Source organism: Mycteria americana, chromosome 1 (assembly GCF_035582795.1).
Source record: "Mycteria americana isolate JAX WOST 10 ecotype Jacksonville Zoo and Gardens chromosome 1, USCA_MyAme_1.0, whole genome shotgun sequence".
NCBI lineage: Eukaryota > Metazoa > Chordata > Aves > Ciconiiformes > Ciconiidae > Mycteria > Mycteria americana.
Window position 1 is genome coordinate 37,635,341 of NC_134365.1, and position 17,775 is coordinate 37,653,115.

Here is a 17,775-nt window from a genome sequence, read left to right on the forward strand (position 1 = left end):
TTCGACTACACACCGAGCAACCATTTCGGCATGATCTCCAGAAGGATGCTAGAGGGGTTACAGTAATTTTGAAGTGTGTACCTGTGTGACACTAATTCAAATTATCCTTGCCAACGACCACTACATTTCTCCAAGGTTAAATCCATCTAGTCTTTCCAAGTTTTTCCAGGGAATTTGATACAGTTTCAAAGGGGAAAGAACAAGAAAAATTTCCTCTTCAATTATTTGATACAGGTTTGGGGTTTGCCGGTGGGGGGTTTTCAATGTTTTGTTGTTGTTGCTTTAAAGGCGCTCATTTATTTATTTATTTGATAGCCTAAAGAAGTTTTCTGGCATTAGAGAAAGCTGTGAGGGAGCACAGCAGTTGCACCACAAACCAAAACATCAGGCTTGTAAACAAGGGCAAGTGGCAGTATGCCTTACACCGTAATTACACTAAGTGATAGTTTTTATTTGTAAACAAGGCAGTCCCACACAATCTCCCAAAACACCAGCTTGACTAAGCCTGTAAGTTTATAATCATAGAATCATTAAGGTTGGAAAAGACCTCTAAGATCATCTAGTCCAACCGTCAACCCAACACCTCCATGCCTACTAAACCATGTCCTGAAGTACCACATCTACATGTTTTTTGAACTCCTCCAGGGATGGTGACTCCACCACCTCTCTGGGCAGCCTGTTCCAATACTTGACCACCCTTTCAGTCAATAAATTTTTCCTAATATCCAATCTAAACCTCCCCTCATCCTATCGCTTGTTACTTTGGAGAAGAGACTGACCCCCACCCCTCTACAACCTCCTTTCAGGTAGCTGAAGAGAGCGATAAGGTCCCCCCTCAGCCTCCGTTTCTCCAGACTAAACAACCCCAGTTCCCTCAGCCACTCCTCATAAGACTTGGTCTCCAGACCCTTCAGCAGCTTCGTTGCCCTTCTCTGGACACGCTCCAGCACCTCAATGTCTCTCGAAGTGAAGGGCCCAAAACTGAACACAGTATTCGAGGTGCGGCCTCACCAGTGCCAAATACAGGGCACGATCACTTCCCTAGTCCTGCTGGCCACACTATTTCTGATACAAGCCAGGATGCCATTGGCTTTCGTGGCCACCTGGGCACACTGCTGGCTCATGTTCAGCCAGCTGTCAAGCAGCACCCCCAGGTCCTTTTCCACCAGGCAGCTTTCCAGCCACTCTTCCCCAAGCCTGTAGCATTGCATGGGGTTGTTGTGACCCAAGTGCACGACCCGGCACTTGGCCTTGTTGAACCTCATACAATTGACCTCGGCCCATCGATCCAGCCTGTCCAGATCCCTCTGCAGAGCCTTCCTACCCTCAAGCAGATCAACACTCCCACCCAATTTGGTGTCATCTACAAACTTACTGAGGGCACACTCTATTCCCTCATCCAGATCATTGATAAAGATATTAAACAGAACTGGCCCCAACACAGAGCCCTGGGGAACACCACTTGTGACCGGCCACCAACTGGATTTAACTCAGTTCACCACAACTCTTTGGGCCCAGCCATCCAGCCAGTTTTTTACCCAGCGAAGAGTACACCCGCCTAAGCCATGAGCAGCCAGCTTCTCCAGGAGAATGCTGTGGGAGACAGTGTCAAAGGCTTTACTAAAGTCCAGGTAGATAACATCCACAGCCTTTCCCTCCTCCACTAGGCGGGTCACCTGGTTGTAAAGGAGATCAGGTTGGTCAAGCAGGACCTGCCTTTCCTGAACCCATGCTGGCTGTGCCTGATCCCCGTTGGCCTGCACATGCCTGTTAAGCTCACTCGGGATGAACCACTCCATAATTTTCCCCGGTACCGAGGTCAGGCTGACAGGCCTCTAGCTCCCCAGATCCTCCTTCTGGCCCTTCTTGTAGATGGGCATCACACTGGCAATCCTCCAGTCATCTGGGACCTCCCCTGTTAACCAGGACTGCTGATAAATGATGGAGAGTGGCTTGGCAAGCTCCTCCACCAGCTCCCTCAGTACTCTCGGGTGGATCCCATCCATCCCCATAGACTTGTGAGTGTCCAGGTGGCATAGCAGGTTGTTAACTGCTTCCTCCTGGATCATGGGGGGTTTATTCTGCTCTCCATCCCTGTCTACCTGCTCAGGGGGCTGAATTCCCTGGGGATAACTGGTCAGACCATTAAAGACTGAGGCAAAGAAGGCATTAAATACCTCAGCCTTTTCCTCATCCTTGATGGCAAAGTTCCCCCCCACATCCAATAAAGGAGGGAGATTCTCCTTGGCTCTCTTTTTGTTGTTAATGTATTTGTAAAAACATTTTTTATGTTTTTACAAATAATGTAAGATTAGTATTGCAGCATTTTATTGCTATAGCATCATCTCTCCCGCCCCTCCCAAGCATTTGAACTACTGTGACAGGACTGATACCCGAGGCCAACTTGACACAGAAGACAAAAAGTGAATAATACTCCTTTTCAGTGAATTTGCTCCCACCTGGCAATCGTTTGGGGAGCTGAATCGAGAAGCTGTGTTACAGCTGAGGCCAGGCAGCCCTCCCAGCAGCGCCTGCACGCTCCCCCCTCCCCTGGGACACTCCGGGCAGCCACCACTGGGACCTCCCTGCCCAGGGCCCTGACACCACCATGCCAGGCTGGCAAGAAAGGGCACAAGAGGAGGGGGAACCTGATGGGAAGACAAGGGAAAGCCTCAATTCACACAATTTCTCTAAATTGCAGTATCTCAAATTTGCTGCTCGAACAAAAAAGTAGTGAGTTCAGTCCTCAGACCTCATCCCTCTCCAGAGCCATTCAAGCAGTATTTGACTCCAACACCAGCCATGCTTATTTCAAATTTCTCCAGCAAATAAAGAAGACATGAACAAGGTATTTTTCTGCCTGCTCTCACAGCTACCTCCTCCCTCCCTTCCCCTGAAAACAGAAAACAGGGCGAGCCTGCAAGGGCAATGCTTCCTTCTTCCCAAACAGGGGCTGTGGGGAGCACCCAACCTTTGAACACAACTAAACTGCTATTAGCAAACAATGGCATTGAAAGACCTTGATCTCAGGTTGCACTTTGCCTTTCACACGAGAAGAAGTCTTTGTCCCCAGAGTGGTGTGTTGTTTGTGTTCATACAGAGGAACAGGCCACGGTGGGCTTCATTCCTGTCAGGGAGGGCCCTGCCTCTGCCCCTCCCCAGCAGCCAACAGCATTCCTAACACTTCACACCAGCGCTTCCACTGAAGTTAGTGTTTTCGTTCCCTTAGCACTAAAAGGAAAAACAAGTGCCTCAATGGGGAAAAAAGTCCCCAGATCATTCACTGCTGGTAGAAGCTGCGGCTTTTATTAGAGACAGCTTGTCCCTGGTCGGTGTTAAACCAACCACGACACCAGTTTCAGCAGCAGCAGTTAACATACCACCAAATAACAAGATCCCAGCGTAAACCTTTGGGCCTACAAAGCCCTAAAGAGCAATTTGCAGTGTAAGCGTTAAGTTGTTCCTTGCCTGTGTTTATACATATACCTAGATACCTGAAAGGATTATGTTCATTTTGTGTTTCCACTTACGTGCTCTTGGTTTCAGATTTCTAAACTATGCTGCGCAACAAAAACTAGAAACTACTGCTGGCTATGAGAGTTTCTTTCTCTCTTGCTTCCAGTGTTTTTTCAAAGACTAATGAGCTAAGTACCAAAATAACTTCCCATCCGCTCCACGAAAGCACTTCACAGAACTAGCTTGCGATTTAGGAATCAGACACTTTTCTAAAACCAAGCAAGAATGGGCTTACAGCTAATCACATTAGCCTATAACTTTTTTCCCCTCTAAAAGCAGGATTAAAGGCGGAGATGAGGAACTTCCCACATTCCCACATGCCAGTTGCATTCTTCCAGACTCGGCTTGCTGAATGGCTAATAGAATTACCATCCACAGACCTGGGATTTTCAGGGATTACTCTGAAGGGGTTGCCGAAGGAACTCGCTGGGCTGTAATTCCTGGCTTTGCACTACCAGAGAGGGACAGAGAGACCTTAAAATGACATTGAGAAGTACGCCGGAGGGAGTCCCAGCCTGAAGAAGTTGTCATCTACATTTTGCAAGGGCTGTGGAGACACTGATCTTAATTAAAGTTTATCGAGAAGAATAAAGAAATGAACTGAAAGCACAGGACTGGAGATGTGATTAACGAGAGAGGCGACAAGGTCAGGGAGAGGGAATTGTCCTCCAAGTCTGATGTTGACATACCTTTCTTTAATTTTTAAAAAGATCAGTGTAAGTTTTAACGCCTTACCAATTCCTGCATTATGATTGAGAGCGTATGTGACTGATTTAAGTTCTCACCTTCAAATGCATGAAAATCGCTGAAAAACCTATTTTTTGTGTGAAGGGCAGGAGGAAGACGAGAGAAAAAATTCTATTTACATTCTGCAAAATGGAAATCACTCATTTCAGACCAACTACCCACAAAACTTCACGACCTATGTGATGATATAAGCAACAATATTCACTGAGGTTAGCTTTACGATCAGTATTTTCCATTTCTAAATGCCTAACCAAATACCTGAATCTAAAGCCATACTCCATCCCCAGCAGCACCACACATACAATGCAGGTTTCACTGTACAGCTCTTAAAATTTCTAAAGGAAAAACACTGCAAGTTTGAACTAAGATCAAGTCCTTGGAAAGAAATGGGAAAAAACACCCTTTTAATTTCCTTTTTCAGTCAAGACACCTACAAATAAGTTCAGCAAAGAGAAACAAAAACTAGTTCAAACTGGATTTTAGATCTAATTTCTACTCCAAACTTTAGCATTCACTTGTGAAACAAAGACCCTTAAAACAGATTCGGAAGAAAAAGCACTTTCTCCAAAATGCTGTTTTAAAAAACACTTATACCCAGCAATTTAAGGAACCTAGTTTTATTGCACAGGCTTCTGCAAAGCATCACATACTGCTGAACAAATAAACAAAAAAACCCAAGACCCACACTCAGCCTGCCAAGGCACTTGCACAGACGTGGAACCAGTGGAATTACTAGCAGGGGGACAGGATAGGACACGGGAAGAGGCACTAAGCTCCCTGCACGGCCACCAAAAGCCACAGAGATACAACACTTTGCACTCCTGGGTACAAGCAGAGCTGCTCAGCTGCTTTGTGAGCCCTGTCAGCAAGGCAGGGATATGGTGGGTTTTGTGTGGCAGCTGTCGCCTCTGAAATGGATCATGCAACGCAACCCTGAACCCGCCGGAGCAGACCCTGCTCTCAGTTACAACGCTTGGGCCTGAAGCGATTTCAGGAGTGCTCTTCCCAACCAGAAAGTAAAGGAAGGTTTGCTTCCCACTATTGAGTCTCACAGCTTCTCGCTTTCTCCTCTGCATAGACAGGCAGCACAGATTATGAATCAAAAAGAGAAAAGTCCACAACCAAGGATAAAAAGCAACTTCCCTCAAGAGAGAAGGGGAAAAGAAAAGAATAATTAAAAATAATAATTTAAAAAAATCAGTGGCACTTTAGGCAACTTCTTTTTCCAGCACTAACCTCCCTTTCATTCAAACTGTTTCAAAACCTAACAAAACCCATCTGAAATCAAAGCAGCAATGCCTATGGTATTTTCTTAGCCTTCAAAGAGCTATGTCTTTAAACATCACACCTGAACAAAAGGACAAAACCCTTGCCCAGGTAGCTCACCATGGAAAGGATCCTGTTTCACCCCAGGGAGCAGGTATCAAGTGTTTCATGGCTGGGTAACAGGCTGAAGCTGCTGTTTCAGGAAGAACCGAAGGATGACAGCCCACAACGTGTCCGTCCACATGGTGACCTGCTACATCTGAAGAATACAGATATCTCTGAAGAACAGCAGGGCAATTTTGTTTTTCTTCTTGTAAGACTTCTCTGCAGAATGGACCACTGTCCAAGTTGTAAGAGCGGGAGACCTGTCCTCAGTCCCACCTCCGACATCAGACTCCACCAAGGACCAGATTGTTAGTTCTGGCTGACAGGTATTTTATGGCATTATGAACACGCACTACGCATCATCTGTTTCTGAGGAGGTCTCTAACATATACCTAAAGATAGACAAATCATACTTGGCCTGAATGAATCAATGTTGGCCAAAAAAAATTTAAAAAAGATCTGCTGCGGAGCTTGGCTGGTGCTGGATCTCTTTCACCTCTCTGCAGGGAGTTTGGAGAGTAGAAATTATTATGAAAGGTCATAAAGGACAGAGGAACAAATCAGGGAAATTCAGAAGGGCTCGGGGGGAAGCAGAGGGCAGGAAATCTCTCGCGTCTGTCAGAACCTTTAGGCAATGGGGCAGATACACAGACAGGACAGCACGAAGGGCACTTCGCTACAGGACCAGCAGATTTAATAAGAGGAGAAATTAACTAGGACGACTTTGGAAGCAGAGCTATGCCTACAAAAGGATCCCTAGACAATCTCACAGACCTCTAACGCCAGTCCAAGGACACTTTGCCGCAGGATTTCTGAAGCAGTGGTATGCAGGACATCAGAGCATGATCCACAAAACCACTGCAAGCTAACACCTAAACAGCACGTGTTCTTCTTCCACTCCAACTCACACATACGGTGTTGTGTTGTGCCCCCCCCCCCATTGTTTATGGTGCAAAATAAGAGTAGCAAAAGATGCAATCAAAGCTCAATCTGTTTCTTCTCTTATTGTAGCAGAAAACCACCATAGAAAGCATACACGCACCGTTTGTTGTTTCCCACTCCTCTCCCCACCCTCTCTCCCTGAAGTTAGGCGAAGCTGACCACCCCAAGTCACAGTGTCATTATCGCTGCCTGCAAAGGAACCTGAACAGCATCAAAAACAGTCAAGATTGACTACACCTTATGGTTGCACTTCAAAAAGAAGGAAGAGGGGGGGGAGAATAAGAAATTGGAAATGGTTATTTGCCTTTCAGCCACAGTCACCACCAGGACCTGGGCCCTGCGTTCATGAGAAGGATAGGTGCAGCACCTACAGGATCTGACATTGTTCCTCCTCCAGCAGAGGAGATGCCCAGTAGAGTTAAAAACAACCCGGTATGAAACCGATGGACAGACAGATCTCCCCACACCAAAGGAGAGAGAGGCCAACGTAATGCTGCTCTCTTTCCTCTTGAGGGACCAGACCCATTTGAGTCCTGCCTGTCTTGGAGATGGGGACCATTTAGGAGAAGCGTTGCCATGGCCATCAAGACCAGGGCCACAGAGGATTCAGGTGTTCATCCAACCCTTGGTATCAAAGAAAAGAAAGAGAAGGAAATTAATCGAAGCTAAACACAGATGATAATCACTTCAGTGAATGGCACTGAGAGCTTACCATTATACATTTTTCCTTTTTTAAAAAATACGTATCTTTTCAGTTCTGTCAAGCCAGCGGGTCTCCGAGGACACAGCGCTGCCTATACCCCTGTACCTCAGCAGCCCTGGACTACCCCAGCAGACTCCCTTCCCATTAAGCCTCACCATGTTGAATACAGATCCCAAACAAGGAACAAAGCTCCAGATCTGCCACCCTGCTTCATGCCAGAAACGCCTGCCTGCCACAGCACACCGATAACCTCTTTTTGTTTAAGTTTTTTTTTTTTTTAAATCAGCATGAGTGCTGAGTCATGTACAGGGTCCATATTTTGGCATTCCCCAACTATGCGTTGCCCACCCCCGCTCCTGCTCAGAGCCTTCCTCCAACCACCGCACTTGCCAATATTGGCTACCTCAGCTTGGGGTTATTTTTCCCCCTCCCCTTCTCGGACTCCAGCAATTAAACCATGTTGTGATCAAGAACCAGAGACGTCCCTTAGACTGGCTTTACCCCAGCATGGCTTCTCCCTGAAGAAATACTGGGTGCGGTATTTATTTAGAGAACGTTAAACTCTGCAGACAAACATTTGCCTTATGGACAGTGCTGGAAGGAGGAACCATACCTGCCTCCAGCCATTTTATGAGCTTCATCTGTTGAACAGCTCACGCAGCATCAACCATTTAGCACCCTGCCACTTACAACCACAAGTACAGTTGGCAGTGTCTACTGAGACAGCAACCGTGCCACTGGATGGGGGAGCTGGGCAGGAGGCGCTAGCGGTGAAGCTGGCCAAATGGCTACAGTGGACCTGCTGACTACCTCCTACATGCCTGAACCTCTGTAATTACCATGCAATAAAACTCCCACCCCATGTCTGTTGGATTCGGGGGGCGGAGGGGCTTGATACAAGCTGGGATTTCTCTCACCAGCTCTGCTAACTGTTTTGCACTCTGAGCACTTGAAACCACAACCCCTTCTACTCTACCTAACCTACAAGCAGGGAAACCACTCTGGATAATACCGTGTATTGTAGCTGGCCATCCCAAACATAAACCCTACCAGGGAAATGTAACTGGCCAAATAGGAACCAAGTCTTACAAGTCACCTTCCTCCTTCTGTTTAACGGGGAGGAAGAAAAAAAAATCCTTAGGCAGTTAAGCGACAACAAAATGCGCAATTACTACCGAGCTGCTGCTGCCCAGTAGAACCTCTTGCATTTTAGAGCAGTGAGTTCAATCAAAACAGAAATCCAGAAGGCAAGGGACAAAGATCCAGGAGCCTCTATCTCCCCCCACAAACGCTGCTCCAGCACACATGCAGCACCTGCTCCTACTCCAGCCCCATGCTACAGCAAAGTTACTGTGCCTGCTCTGCCCAAATCCACCCAAAGACTCACTCCACTTATTAACAGTGCTCCTCTACTCCAAGTCTTACTTGGGATGTAGCTCAACACAGAGCTGACTTAACCTGTCCTTAAACCCACAAACCATATTTCTTCCTCACGGGATACATGGATCCCATCGCAGGAATGACCTGTGCTTTGCAGCACGGCTTCCTTTCAAGGTCAAACTGAGCATGTTTCATTTGATTACATTCACAAGCTGAAAGCGGCTCACCCTAAGGGGTACAGCCCTGTCGGATTACTTTACAGCATGATGATAACTCCGCCAAGCCATTCCCACTTACACCTTTCCCAAGCGATGCAGCTGCATCTAAGACGAACAAAGCTGGAGTGTTTGCAGGCAACATCTGCCAGCTGCCACCAGTGCCAAGGCAGAAGGGACCAAAGGAAGGCTGCCTGGGAGGACACAGTTACCCTCTGGTTTCAGAAGCCAGGACCATGCTCAAGCGAGCTTTTCAGAAACACAAGACAGCACTAGCCTTAAGCCTCTGAGGGACCAGCGATACAAGACAGCTTAGAGGGATGAACTTCATACTTGCCTGGTTAGGAATCATGTGTGTGCAACTTAGACTACATTAAAAATGCCAGAGCACAGGATTTACTTTTTTTTTTTTTTCTTTTTTCCCCTTTTCCTCCTTTTACCCCCATTAGTTCTAAGAAATCAGAGACCACATAGGAAAAGCCAAGCACACAATGGCAGGCAAACAACTGTGTCATCCAAGCGCAGAATCTTAAATTCAGAATTCATCCTCCGCATTCGTATCAAACCTCTGCCAAAGCTTATCCTCACTGCCTCGGTTTCTTCACCTGAGGAACCAGAACATTTGCACATGTACATTTTTCTCCGAGGTTATTCTGAAATTATTATTTGCAAGACACTTGGCAGATTAAAGGCATTACATAAATATTAGATGCTGTAGTATAAGCTCTTACACAAGGAAAGGGATTTCTGAAGCACTTAAAACTATCATGAGATTTCTGTAGGCTGTTTTATATGAGCCCAGGCTTAAACAAGAGTCTGGCAATGTATATTAAAGTTAACATTACATTATGCATAGAAGAGTAACTCATACAGAGGAATAACGTTTAGTCGTCTTTAGGTACACGAATGGGATCATTCATCAGGTCCTACTCAGTCTTATGTTCTGAACTACAGAAAGAATAAAGGAACATAATTTTATCCAGACAAAGAGAAGTGTAAACAAATTTTTAAAAAGTTTAAAAAGGAAAGTAATTCATTATTTCTGTGTACTTAACCTGAGAAGACAGCCAAACAGAAGAAGATTAAAAAAAGGTATTCCTTTTCCCAGGCTTATCATCCTCCTGAAATTTGTACCAAACAGAATACATACAAGAAATGTGTTTACCAATGGGGTATGAGTCATGCTCCCAGCTGATGGTTAGAAAGACTGGCTCCCAGAAATGAGAATGTAACTTTCAATTCGCAGGAGCATGACTGCAGTGTTATCTCCTGATAATAGGAGGCGATGGGGATTAGAATAAGCAATCAGTAGTTGCAAGCTCTATGCTGCCCTCCGACATCAACATATTGTCCAACTCAGGACAAGGAATTTCTGTGCTTTGGTTTACCTCACCTCACAGACGTGGTAAGCTTTCACCTGCTTCAAAGTGTTATTACAACACTTAACGTTTGTATAACTAGTTCTGTCCAGACAGAAGGTGAAAGGTACTTCAGGTGGAAAAATACTTCTGTGTTATCTCAACTGACAAAAATCAACAAATTTTATGTTGATTGTGCCAACCTAAAATTTATGATCACCGAGAAAGGCTGGAAATTATTTTAATGAAAGCCTCCAGTCAATTCTCACGTACATTCATTTCCTACAAGCTAAGTAACACAGCGTGAGAAAATATGATGCAACATCATCAGCTGTACAAAACAACCAGTACTTAGAGTAGGAAAAAAAAATCCATAAGCTTCCCCCCCCCTTTTCATTTTGAACTTAAGTTATTGCTGTAACAACATGCCACTGTAATAATGCTGCAGAAGGACACAGTCATCATACTTCACCTACAACTCTGCATTCATTGTGGGTCAGTAGTCACCACACCACAGAGAAAATGTAATTGCTACTGCAGGCCTGCAGAGCAGAGAAACCACAGCATCTCTGATATGTAACATTATGGAAAAAGAGCCCGGACTTTGTGTCTCATCAAACGAAAGGCACCGCTGGGATAATAAATTGACTTTATAAGCCAAGAAACACACACACCACTGAAGTCGAGTTTCTGGCTACCTATTATAACTTGAAACTGCAAAGATATCTAAAGGGTCATTTAGAAGTTTTTAAAAAATGAATAAGAAAAGGCAGGCAAAGCTGTCCTTTGCATAAGGTCACAGACAACATATGATTGAGACTTTCCCCATTTCCCTTAAGTGTATTTAATAGTACCTTTTGATATTCTCCAAAGAGATAGCAGAAAGGTTAAGAGTAAAGAGAGGAAAGCATGAGATACTGAAGCAGCTAGCTATGGTCCCATCCCCAGGATTCATGCTATTTAGAAAAGCTATTATAGTACTGAATTTTGGACTACCAGGAATACACACTCCAAATAGATGGAAAATGTCTAGTCTTGTTTTTCTACCACAAAATGCTACTCAGTTGCAGTTTCCCTGCAACTCCACCAGCACTTGCAGCAGGCTAGTCTTTTCTCATTTGCAAATTTAGCACCTATTTTGTCATGCCACATGTAGTCCGGGGAATTCAACCACTAGAGGAAAGCTCTGCTCCACCCTGTTCATCCTCTACCTTCACAGGGGGAACAAGATAAAGCAAAAGAGCAAAAGGTGAAAAATAATGTTCTGGGCGGAGTTCGGATGCAGGTGAATACCATCCGAGTCATTTCATGTTATATACTCCATCTATGCCACTGCCTCTACTTTGCCAGATACTTTCAGAGTTTAATGCAGGGGCTGAGGGCAGCTTAGTAGAAGCTCTGCAGGGAAGAGGTCATGACACACTGAAAAGAGCACAGAAAGGCACCAGAGAAGAAATTTCCCTCCCAGTAACAGGGCAATCCAAGCAGAAGCTCAGAAACCAGCTCGCAGCTCAGACACGGAAAGGTCTGGAAGAGCCCTGTGGCCTCAGGAGCGCAGCTGCCTGTGGAGGGGAAGGAGGGCAATGAGTAAAAGTGTGAGACAGGATTCCCCCCCCACCCCCCTTACTCAAATAAATCACTTAACTTTTCAGAGACCAGCAAATCTCCTTACCCCTCTGGATTAAAGGCAGACTTAAAGGAATGTTTGTTAACAGACTACCCTCTCCCTGGGTCATTCCTGATGCATATCAGCTAGCCACATGCAGTAAAACTATGTTAAAGATGCCCTTGATTAAAAAGGAAAAGTTTATTTCTAAATAAAATGATACCTTTAAAGACAATTAAAAAGCTTATTGGATGTAGGATACAATTTTCATTTTGTTTCTAAGGAGTCCGATGACCATTAGAAAAGCATCTGTGGTATAAAAGTATCTTTTTGAAACATCTATCGGCCCTTTGCCATCCTGTAGTATGAGATGAACTGAAATTCAAGGTCTCAGGTCTCCCATGCAAGGAAGAGACAACAGGACAATCGTTTCAGAAGACAATTTGCAGGCTGCTCACCGACTAAGGAAAACTGAGTCCCTGTGGGATTCCCACTGAAATTCAGGAAGCAATGATGTTTTATCCCAGCATCAAGTATGTTTTTGAAGATTTCATTTGCCTGCCTACATGCTTTGCATAATGATCACACTATTAAAAGAGGGGAAGCTAATAATAAAAAATAAAGGCTAATTTACATTTCACTGCATAATACCACAGAGATAAGTAGGTAATTTTAAAAATAAGTTAAAATATATGACATGGATGAGCAATATTGCAAAAATATCCGTTACAAAAAAGTTTGGTACGAGAGAAGCAAGAAAAAGGGGAGGAGGAGAAGTGCTTGTTCCAGGGGAACAAGTCAGATGAACAGGCACAGATGCCAAGTCAAGAGGGTGGGCTTCTTTATCACTGTCTAACTTAGTAAGAAATCCCTATCCTCAAGAATCAAAGAAACAAGAGGAAGTCCCGGAAAAAACTACGTATTTTGTGGACTCAGACTGCTTTAGTCCTGCATGGGAACCAGGTCTAACCCCGAAATGCCTTCTCCAGTTTGGATAAAACACTGACATGATGACATCAAGGAGCTCCAGTATCATCTGTAAACCAGCATGTTTTATAACTAAAGAACATGAACATTGCAAACGCTTTCCTGAGCCAAAGCCTCGAGGTGATCTGTTCTCGGAGCCAAAATTTCCTCCTAAAGACAGTGAGACAGATGCTGGTGCTGGGTGTAGAGCATAAATCCACCGACTCACGCCCTGCTGTGCGGACAGCCCATGACATCAGGGCAGACACAATAAAGGTTGCACACACTCTCTCCTTACATCTTCTGGGCCAAATCCCCACCTTCTAAGTCTACAACAAACCTCTCCTTAACTTCAAGTAGTACAAATCTCAGCACCCAAAGGCATCCCGGCCAATGGAATCACTTTTGCTGATTTGCTGCAATGTGGAAGCGCGGGAAAGCAAATCGGTCAGGGAAGCTGGACCTCGCAGCACTGCAGGTACGACACGTATATTCCGATACCTTCATACCAAAGCAAACTAGTAAAATGTGAATTAAATGGCTGACCTTTGTATTATGTCACAAGCTCCTTGTGAGGACACCAAACTTCCTCCTAACATTCTTGCAAGTGCTCACTTGTACTGTAACAAAAGGCAAACACTGCTGTGATAGCTTCCTTAATATAGACACTAACACAATGCTAAGTAATAGCATAAAAGTACTTCATCCCCCGCTTCCACCAAGCAAACAAACTTCAGAATATGTATAATAGTAAATTGACCTTCCTGGTATTTTTCCATTTCTTTTCTCTATATAACTCAAATGTGTTCCAAAAGGAAAACAGGTATTTTGAACATATACCTTCACACAAGTCTCACAATTATTTTCAGAAAACCTGGTAATAGGTAGGAGTAAAAAAAAAGAAAAAAGAAAAAGTCATATTTGGCAAAACCCAACCTCATCCTTATTTCCTTCTTTTTCTTTATTCATTAATGGCTGTTGCACTGCTTTGTCTTTGGAGGACAATCCAATTTTGGTAGCACTGCTTTCCTCTTAGCTTCTGCACAGCAAACATTTTGACATCTTCTGGTTACCACCAAACCCCATTTTGGAAGATCATATAGATGTTTCTGGGAAGAGCCTGATAACATGTTCACTAGTTCTCTCTCTCTAAGAAGGAGTACCTTTCACTGAGCTCTGCTTCACCAGCACTGGAACCAGTAACTGCACTGGAAGGGGATGAGACAAAAGGGGAAAAAAAAAAAAAACAGAGATAAAGCAAAAGGCCAGCCTCTTTTCACATAGATAGCAATAGGAACCAAGAAAGCCAGTGACTTTTTTACGCCTCCCAATTATCCAAACTGCTCAAAGCTCAAAAGAATAACAAGTATATGAAAACAATCCTGGCATGTTCTTCTCCTTTCATGATCACCAGAGCCATTTACTTTATCTCCAAACACTCCCTCACAGAAGGTTTCACCTACAGGGTCTACCTGGGCTTTCACTTCTGGCACCCATGTTTTTCTTCCCCTACAGTCTCAGGCAAAGCTTGCAGGCAGCAGTGGATGCGCATACCTGGGAGTCAGAGAACCTCCCTTCCACTTTGTCACCAACTTGCAATTACAGTTACTTGCTGAAAGCCACAGCACCTCGCATAAACTAAAAATAGCAGCACTTACTTGCTTTGGTAAAGCACTGCTTTTTAAGGGACTATTATAGTAGCAGAACAATTAGAGCTAACTTTTAAACATTTAAACTTACAGTTCCTGGGGAATTTGCTCACTAGTCTCTTCAATTCTTCAATAATCTGAAGAGAACAATCCAATTTAAAATTCTTTAAATCTCTCTTCCCATTTCAGTGTCCCCAATGATGTAACCACCTTTTAAATAAAGCTAGTGATTGCTCATTAGCGACGTGAAGCCCTCGCTGTAGTTTTTGCAGTAGCTTTGTTGGGAATTCATGTATGCCTGAAGAGACAGCGCTCTACAGCGAAACAGCTTGTAGCTTGGAAGAGCTCGTTTAGCATAACTTTGGTAATCTGTGAGTTGGTAGCAACATGGATGGCCAGATACATTCAAGACTTAGAGACAGCAGCAGAGAGAAACCGAACGCCAAGTCCTGCTCCCAGTATCATCAAAGAAAACAACGTGTGTACTGATACAGGAATTGAGTACAAGGACATGCCTTGCCTCCGCAGCTACTCCCACTGCCAGTGGGATGAGGATCTGCATCCAAACGAACACTGCCCTTTGCCTAGCTGGTATTTAAGGCGCTGCGTGCAATCATTTAGTTTGATGGCGCTCAAGGCTACAACCAGGTCCCGACCAGACACCCTCTAAAGTAAATACCATTACATGAGTGAGTCAGGGCAACAAACTGGTGGGAAAGCCCAGTTTTGGCGTTGGTCAATGGATTTTTCTTTCAGTTTGGAGCTCATGTTCCTCCAGTTTCTCCCCAAACTGGAAAGTACTTGGGGAATAAGCGACCAGCCGCCATCAGCGAGCGTGACGGCTGCCAGGTCCACAGGAAGGTGCCCCAAACCCCATGCGTTTCACCACTTCTGGACAGCGGGAAGCAGTTACACACGCACAAACCAAACCGGGTCTCTTATCAATAGCCCTTTTCATTCCCGAGTCAAGAACGGAGACAGTTGTTCACCGGCAGGGACTCCATCCTCGGCCCCGGCGCCCCCGGAGCCGTCACTGCGGGCGGAGGAGCTGCGATGCCCCCCGTTTGCCATCCTTCGCCCGGCCGGGTACCGGCCGCTTCCACGGGGACCAACACGGGCGCTTGACCGTTTGCATCCCCGGCCTCCCAGAAACAAGCTACCCAGGTGCAAAGCTACGGCCGGGCCGGGCACACGGCGCCGCGGATGCCGCCCCCCCACCCCCCGCCGCCGGCTCCGGCTGCCCGCGGCGCCGCGCAGGCCCGGGACGGCGCCCCCGCCTCCGGCAACGGCGGCACCCGCCGCGGCGGGGGGGGGGGTCGGCCGGCATCGCCGCCTCTCGCCGCCGGTGCGCCCAGGAGCGGGGTCAGCCCGGCGGGGCGGGCGGGCCCGGCCGCGCTCCACCTGCCCGCCGCAGCCGCGGTCCGTACTCACTCTGCGTAGCCCGTGGTCCAGGGCAGGCGCCGGGTCTCCTTGCTGAGGATGAGGATGGGGCGGGCGATGTGGTCGGCGGAGCACTCCACCTCGTCCGGGGACAGTCCCAGGAACTCGGGTCTCCCGTAGGGGAAGCGGAGGGGCAAGTCCGCGCCGCTGCCGTGGTCGGCGCCGGCGCCGCCAGCCATGATGCCGCCCATGAAATTGGCCACGGCGGACTTCACCCGCGTGAGCATAGTACCCCCGCCGGCGGCGGCAGCGCCGGAGCCGCCGCGCAGGGCGCGGAGCGGGGCGCGCCGGCGGGCAGCGCTGCTGCGGCGGCGGCGGCTCCGGCAGCCCCCGCCGCGCTTCCGCAATGGGGGCGCCGGGCCGCGCGGAGCCGGGCGGGGGAACGGCGGGCTCAGGGGCAGCCGCGGGGCCGCGGGCTCATCGCAGCGGCAGCGGCGGCGGCGGCAGGTTTCGCCCTCCCGGCGCGGCGCTGGGTGAACTCAGCCCGGCGGCGGCGGCGGCTGCTGAGTCATGTGATAGCCAGGCTGGATTTGCCCGGGCGCTTCCTGCTCCTCCTGCGGCACCGGCGGGCTCCTGGCACACGCCGGGCACGGGCGGCCGCCGCCCCCGCCCTGCCTCCCGCCCGCCTCCCGCGCCGGGGGGGCGGCCCGCGGCAGGTGCGCGGCGGGCGGGGCCTGGCGGGGCCGCCCCCGGCTGCCTGCAGCGGTGCGGCGGGGGCCGGGGCCGGGGCCGGCGGAGCGGCGGGCGGTCCTGCTCGCGGCCGCCTCCGGGGAGAGTTGCCCGGGAAGCGTTTCGCGCGGAGTCGCTCGGGAGCCCCGGCGCGCTGGGGTTCCGTTACCGGCGGGCGGGAGGTGGCCGCCCGCAGTGCGCCCGTCCCTGCTGCAGCTCAAGCGGGACGCTCCGTCCCAGCCCCTGGCAGAGCCCTCTGATCCTACGGGCTGTGGGACAAGGCTCCCGCCTGAAGGGTTTACCATCCTTCTCCTCCTTAGACACGTCAAGGATATTCTTCGTGCAGAACCATTTGCTAGAAAGAAGAATTCCAAGTACCCTGGCCGTGAGGGCAGGCCAGCGGCAGTGGCCTAAAACGAGTCCAGTAGCCGGCTAGGTGGGGGTTCCTCCTGCCTGCCTGTGGAAGCCGGGGGTCATGCCTGCCGGCTAGCCAGCAGAGATGGTGCGGCCGCCCCCCGGGTGCCTCTGCGCACAGCCGGGCATTTAGGATGCTGTCATGGGTCAACAGTGAAAGGACAAGCCTGAATATCTTCAAGTTTGAGGGCATAGATGTTTTAACCCCTCCTTCTCTGGCTGTGTCATATTGACCATGTCATACTCTTTTACCAAAAAAATCTGGGAGGTCTGCTGCAAGTGGTGGTCACCCAAATGTGCAGAAAGGTTGCAGGTTTGGGTGTGCCAAGCTTCAGAAAAACAGAGGTGAGGGGAACGTAGCAAGAGTATGTAGGACGTCTGTCCTCTGTAGCAAGGCTGTGTCTGTGCCCTGTGATGTTGCAGTATTCCTGAGAGCTGTGCGTCTGTCCGAGAGGCAGAGTGACCTGCGAAATGGAGCAGGTAGGTACGGCAAGCCATGAGAGCAGCACAGTACTGGGACTTAGCAGGGAAAAGCTGGTTAGTCATCACACATGGCTAGTGGGGATGATCGGCTGTCATCTAGCTGGCTCATACTAGAAACCAGCTGGCGTACCACTGAACACACAGTTACACAGTTTTGGAGGCTGAGCCCTGTGAGCTTGTTTGATTTCTGATTATTAAACAACATCCCGAGAGCTGAGTTCCGACAATGCCTGGGTTTGCACCAGGTTCCTTGTGTACAGGTGTGAGAAATGTAAAGATGTTGTGAGGCTTACTAGTTTTTGTGATAAAGCTATTA

The 17,775-nt window shown here is 47.8% G+C and overlaps 1 protein-coding gene across 1 annotated transcript in view; it reads right to left on the reverse strand.

The window, feature by feature from the left end:
- PPM1H (protein phosphatase, Mg2+/Mn2+ dependent 1H) overlaps positions 1–16,120 on the reverse strand; it is a 142,278-nt gene extending 126,158 nt beyond the window's left edge. The window contains exon 1 of the mRNA XM_075494798.1: positions 15,885–16,120. Within this exon, the coding sequence (XP_075350913.1) occupies positions 15,885–16,120 (236 nt within the window). The remainder of the gene's footprint in view (positions 1–15,884) is intronic.
- Positions 16,121–17,775: the final 1,655 nt, after the last annotated feature.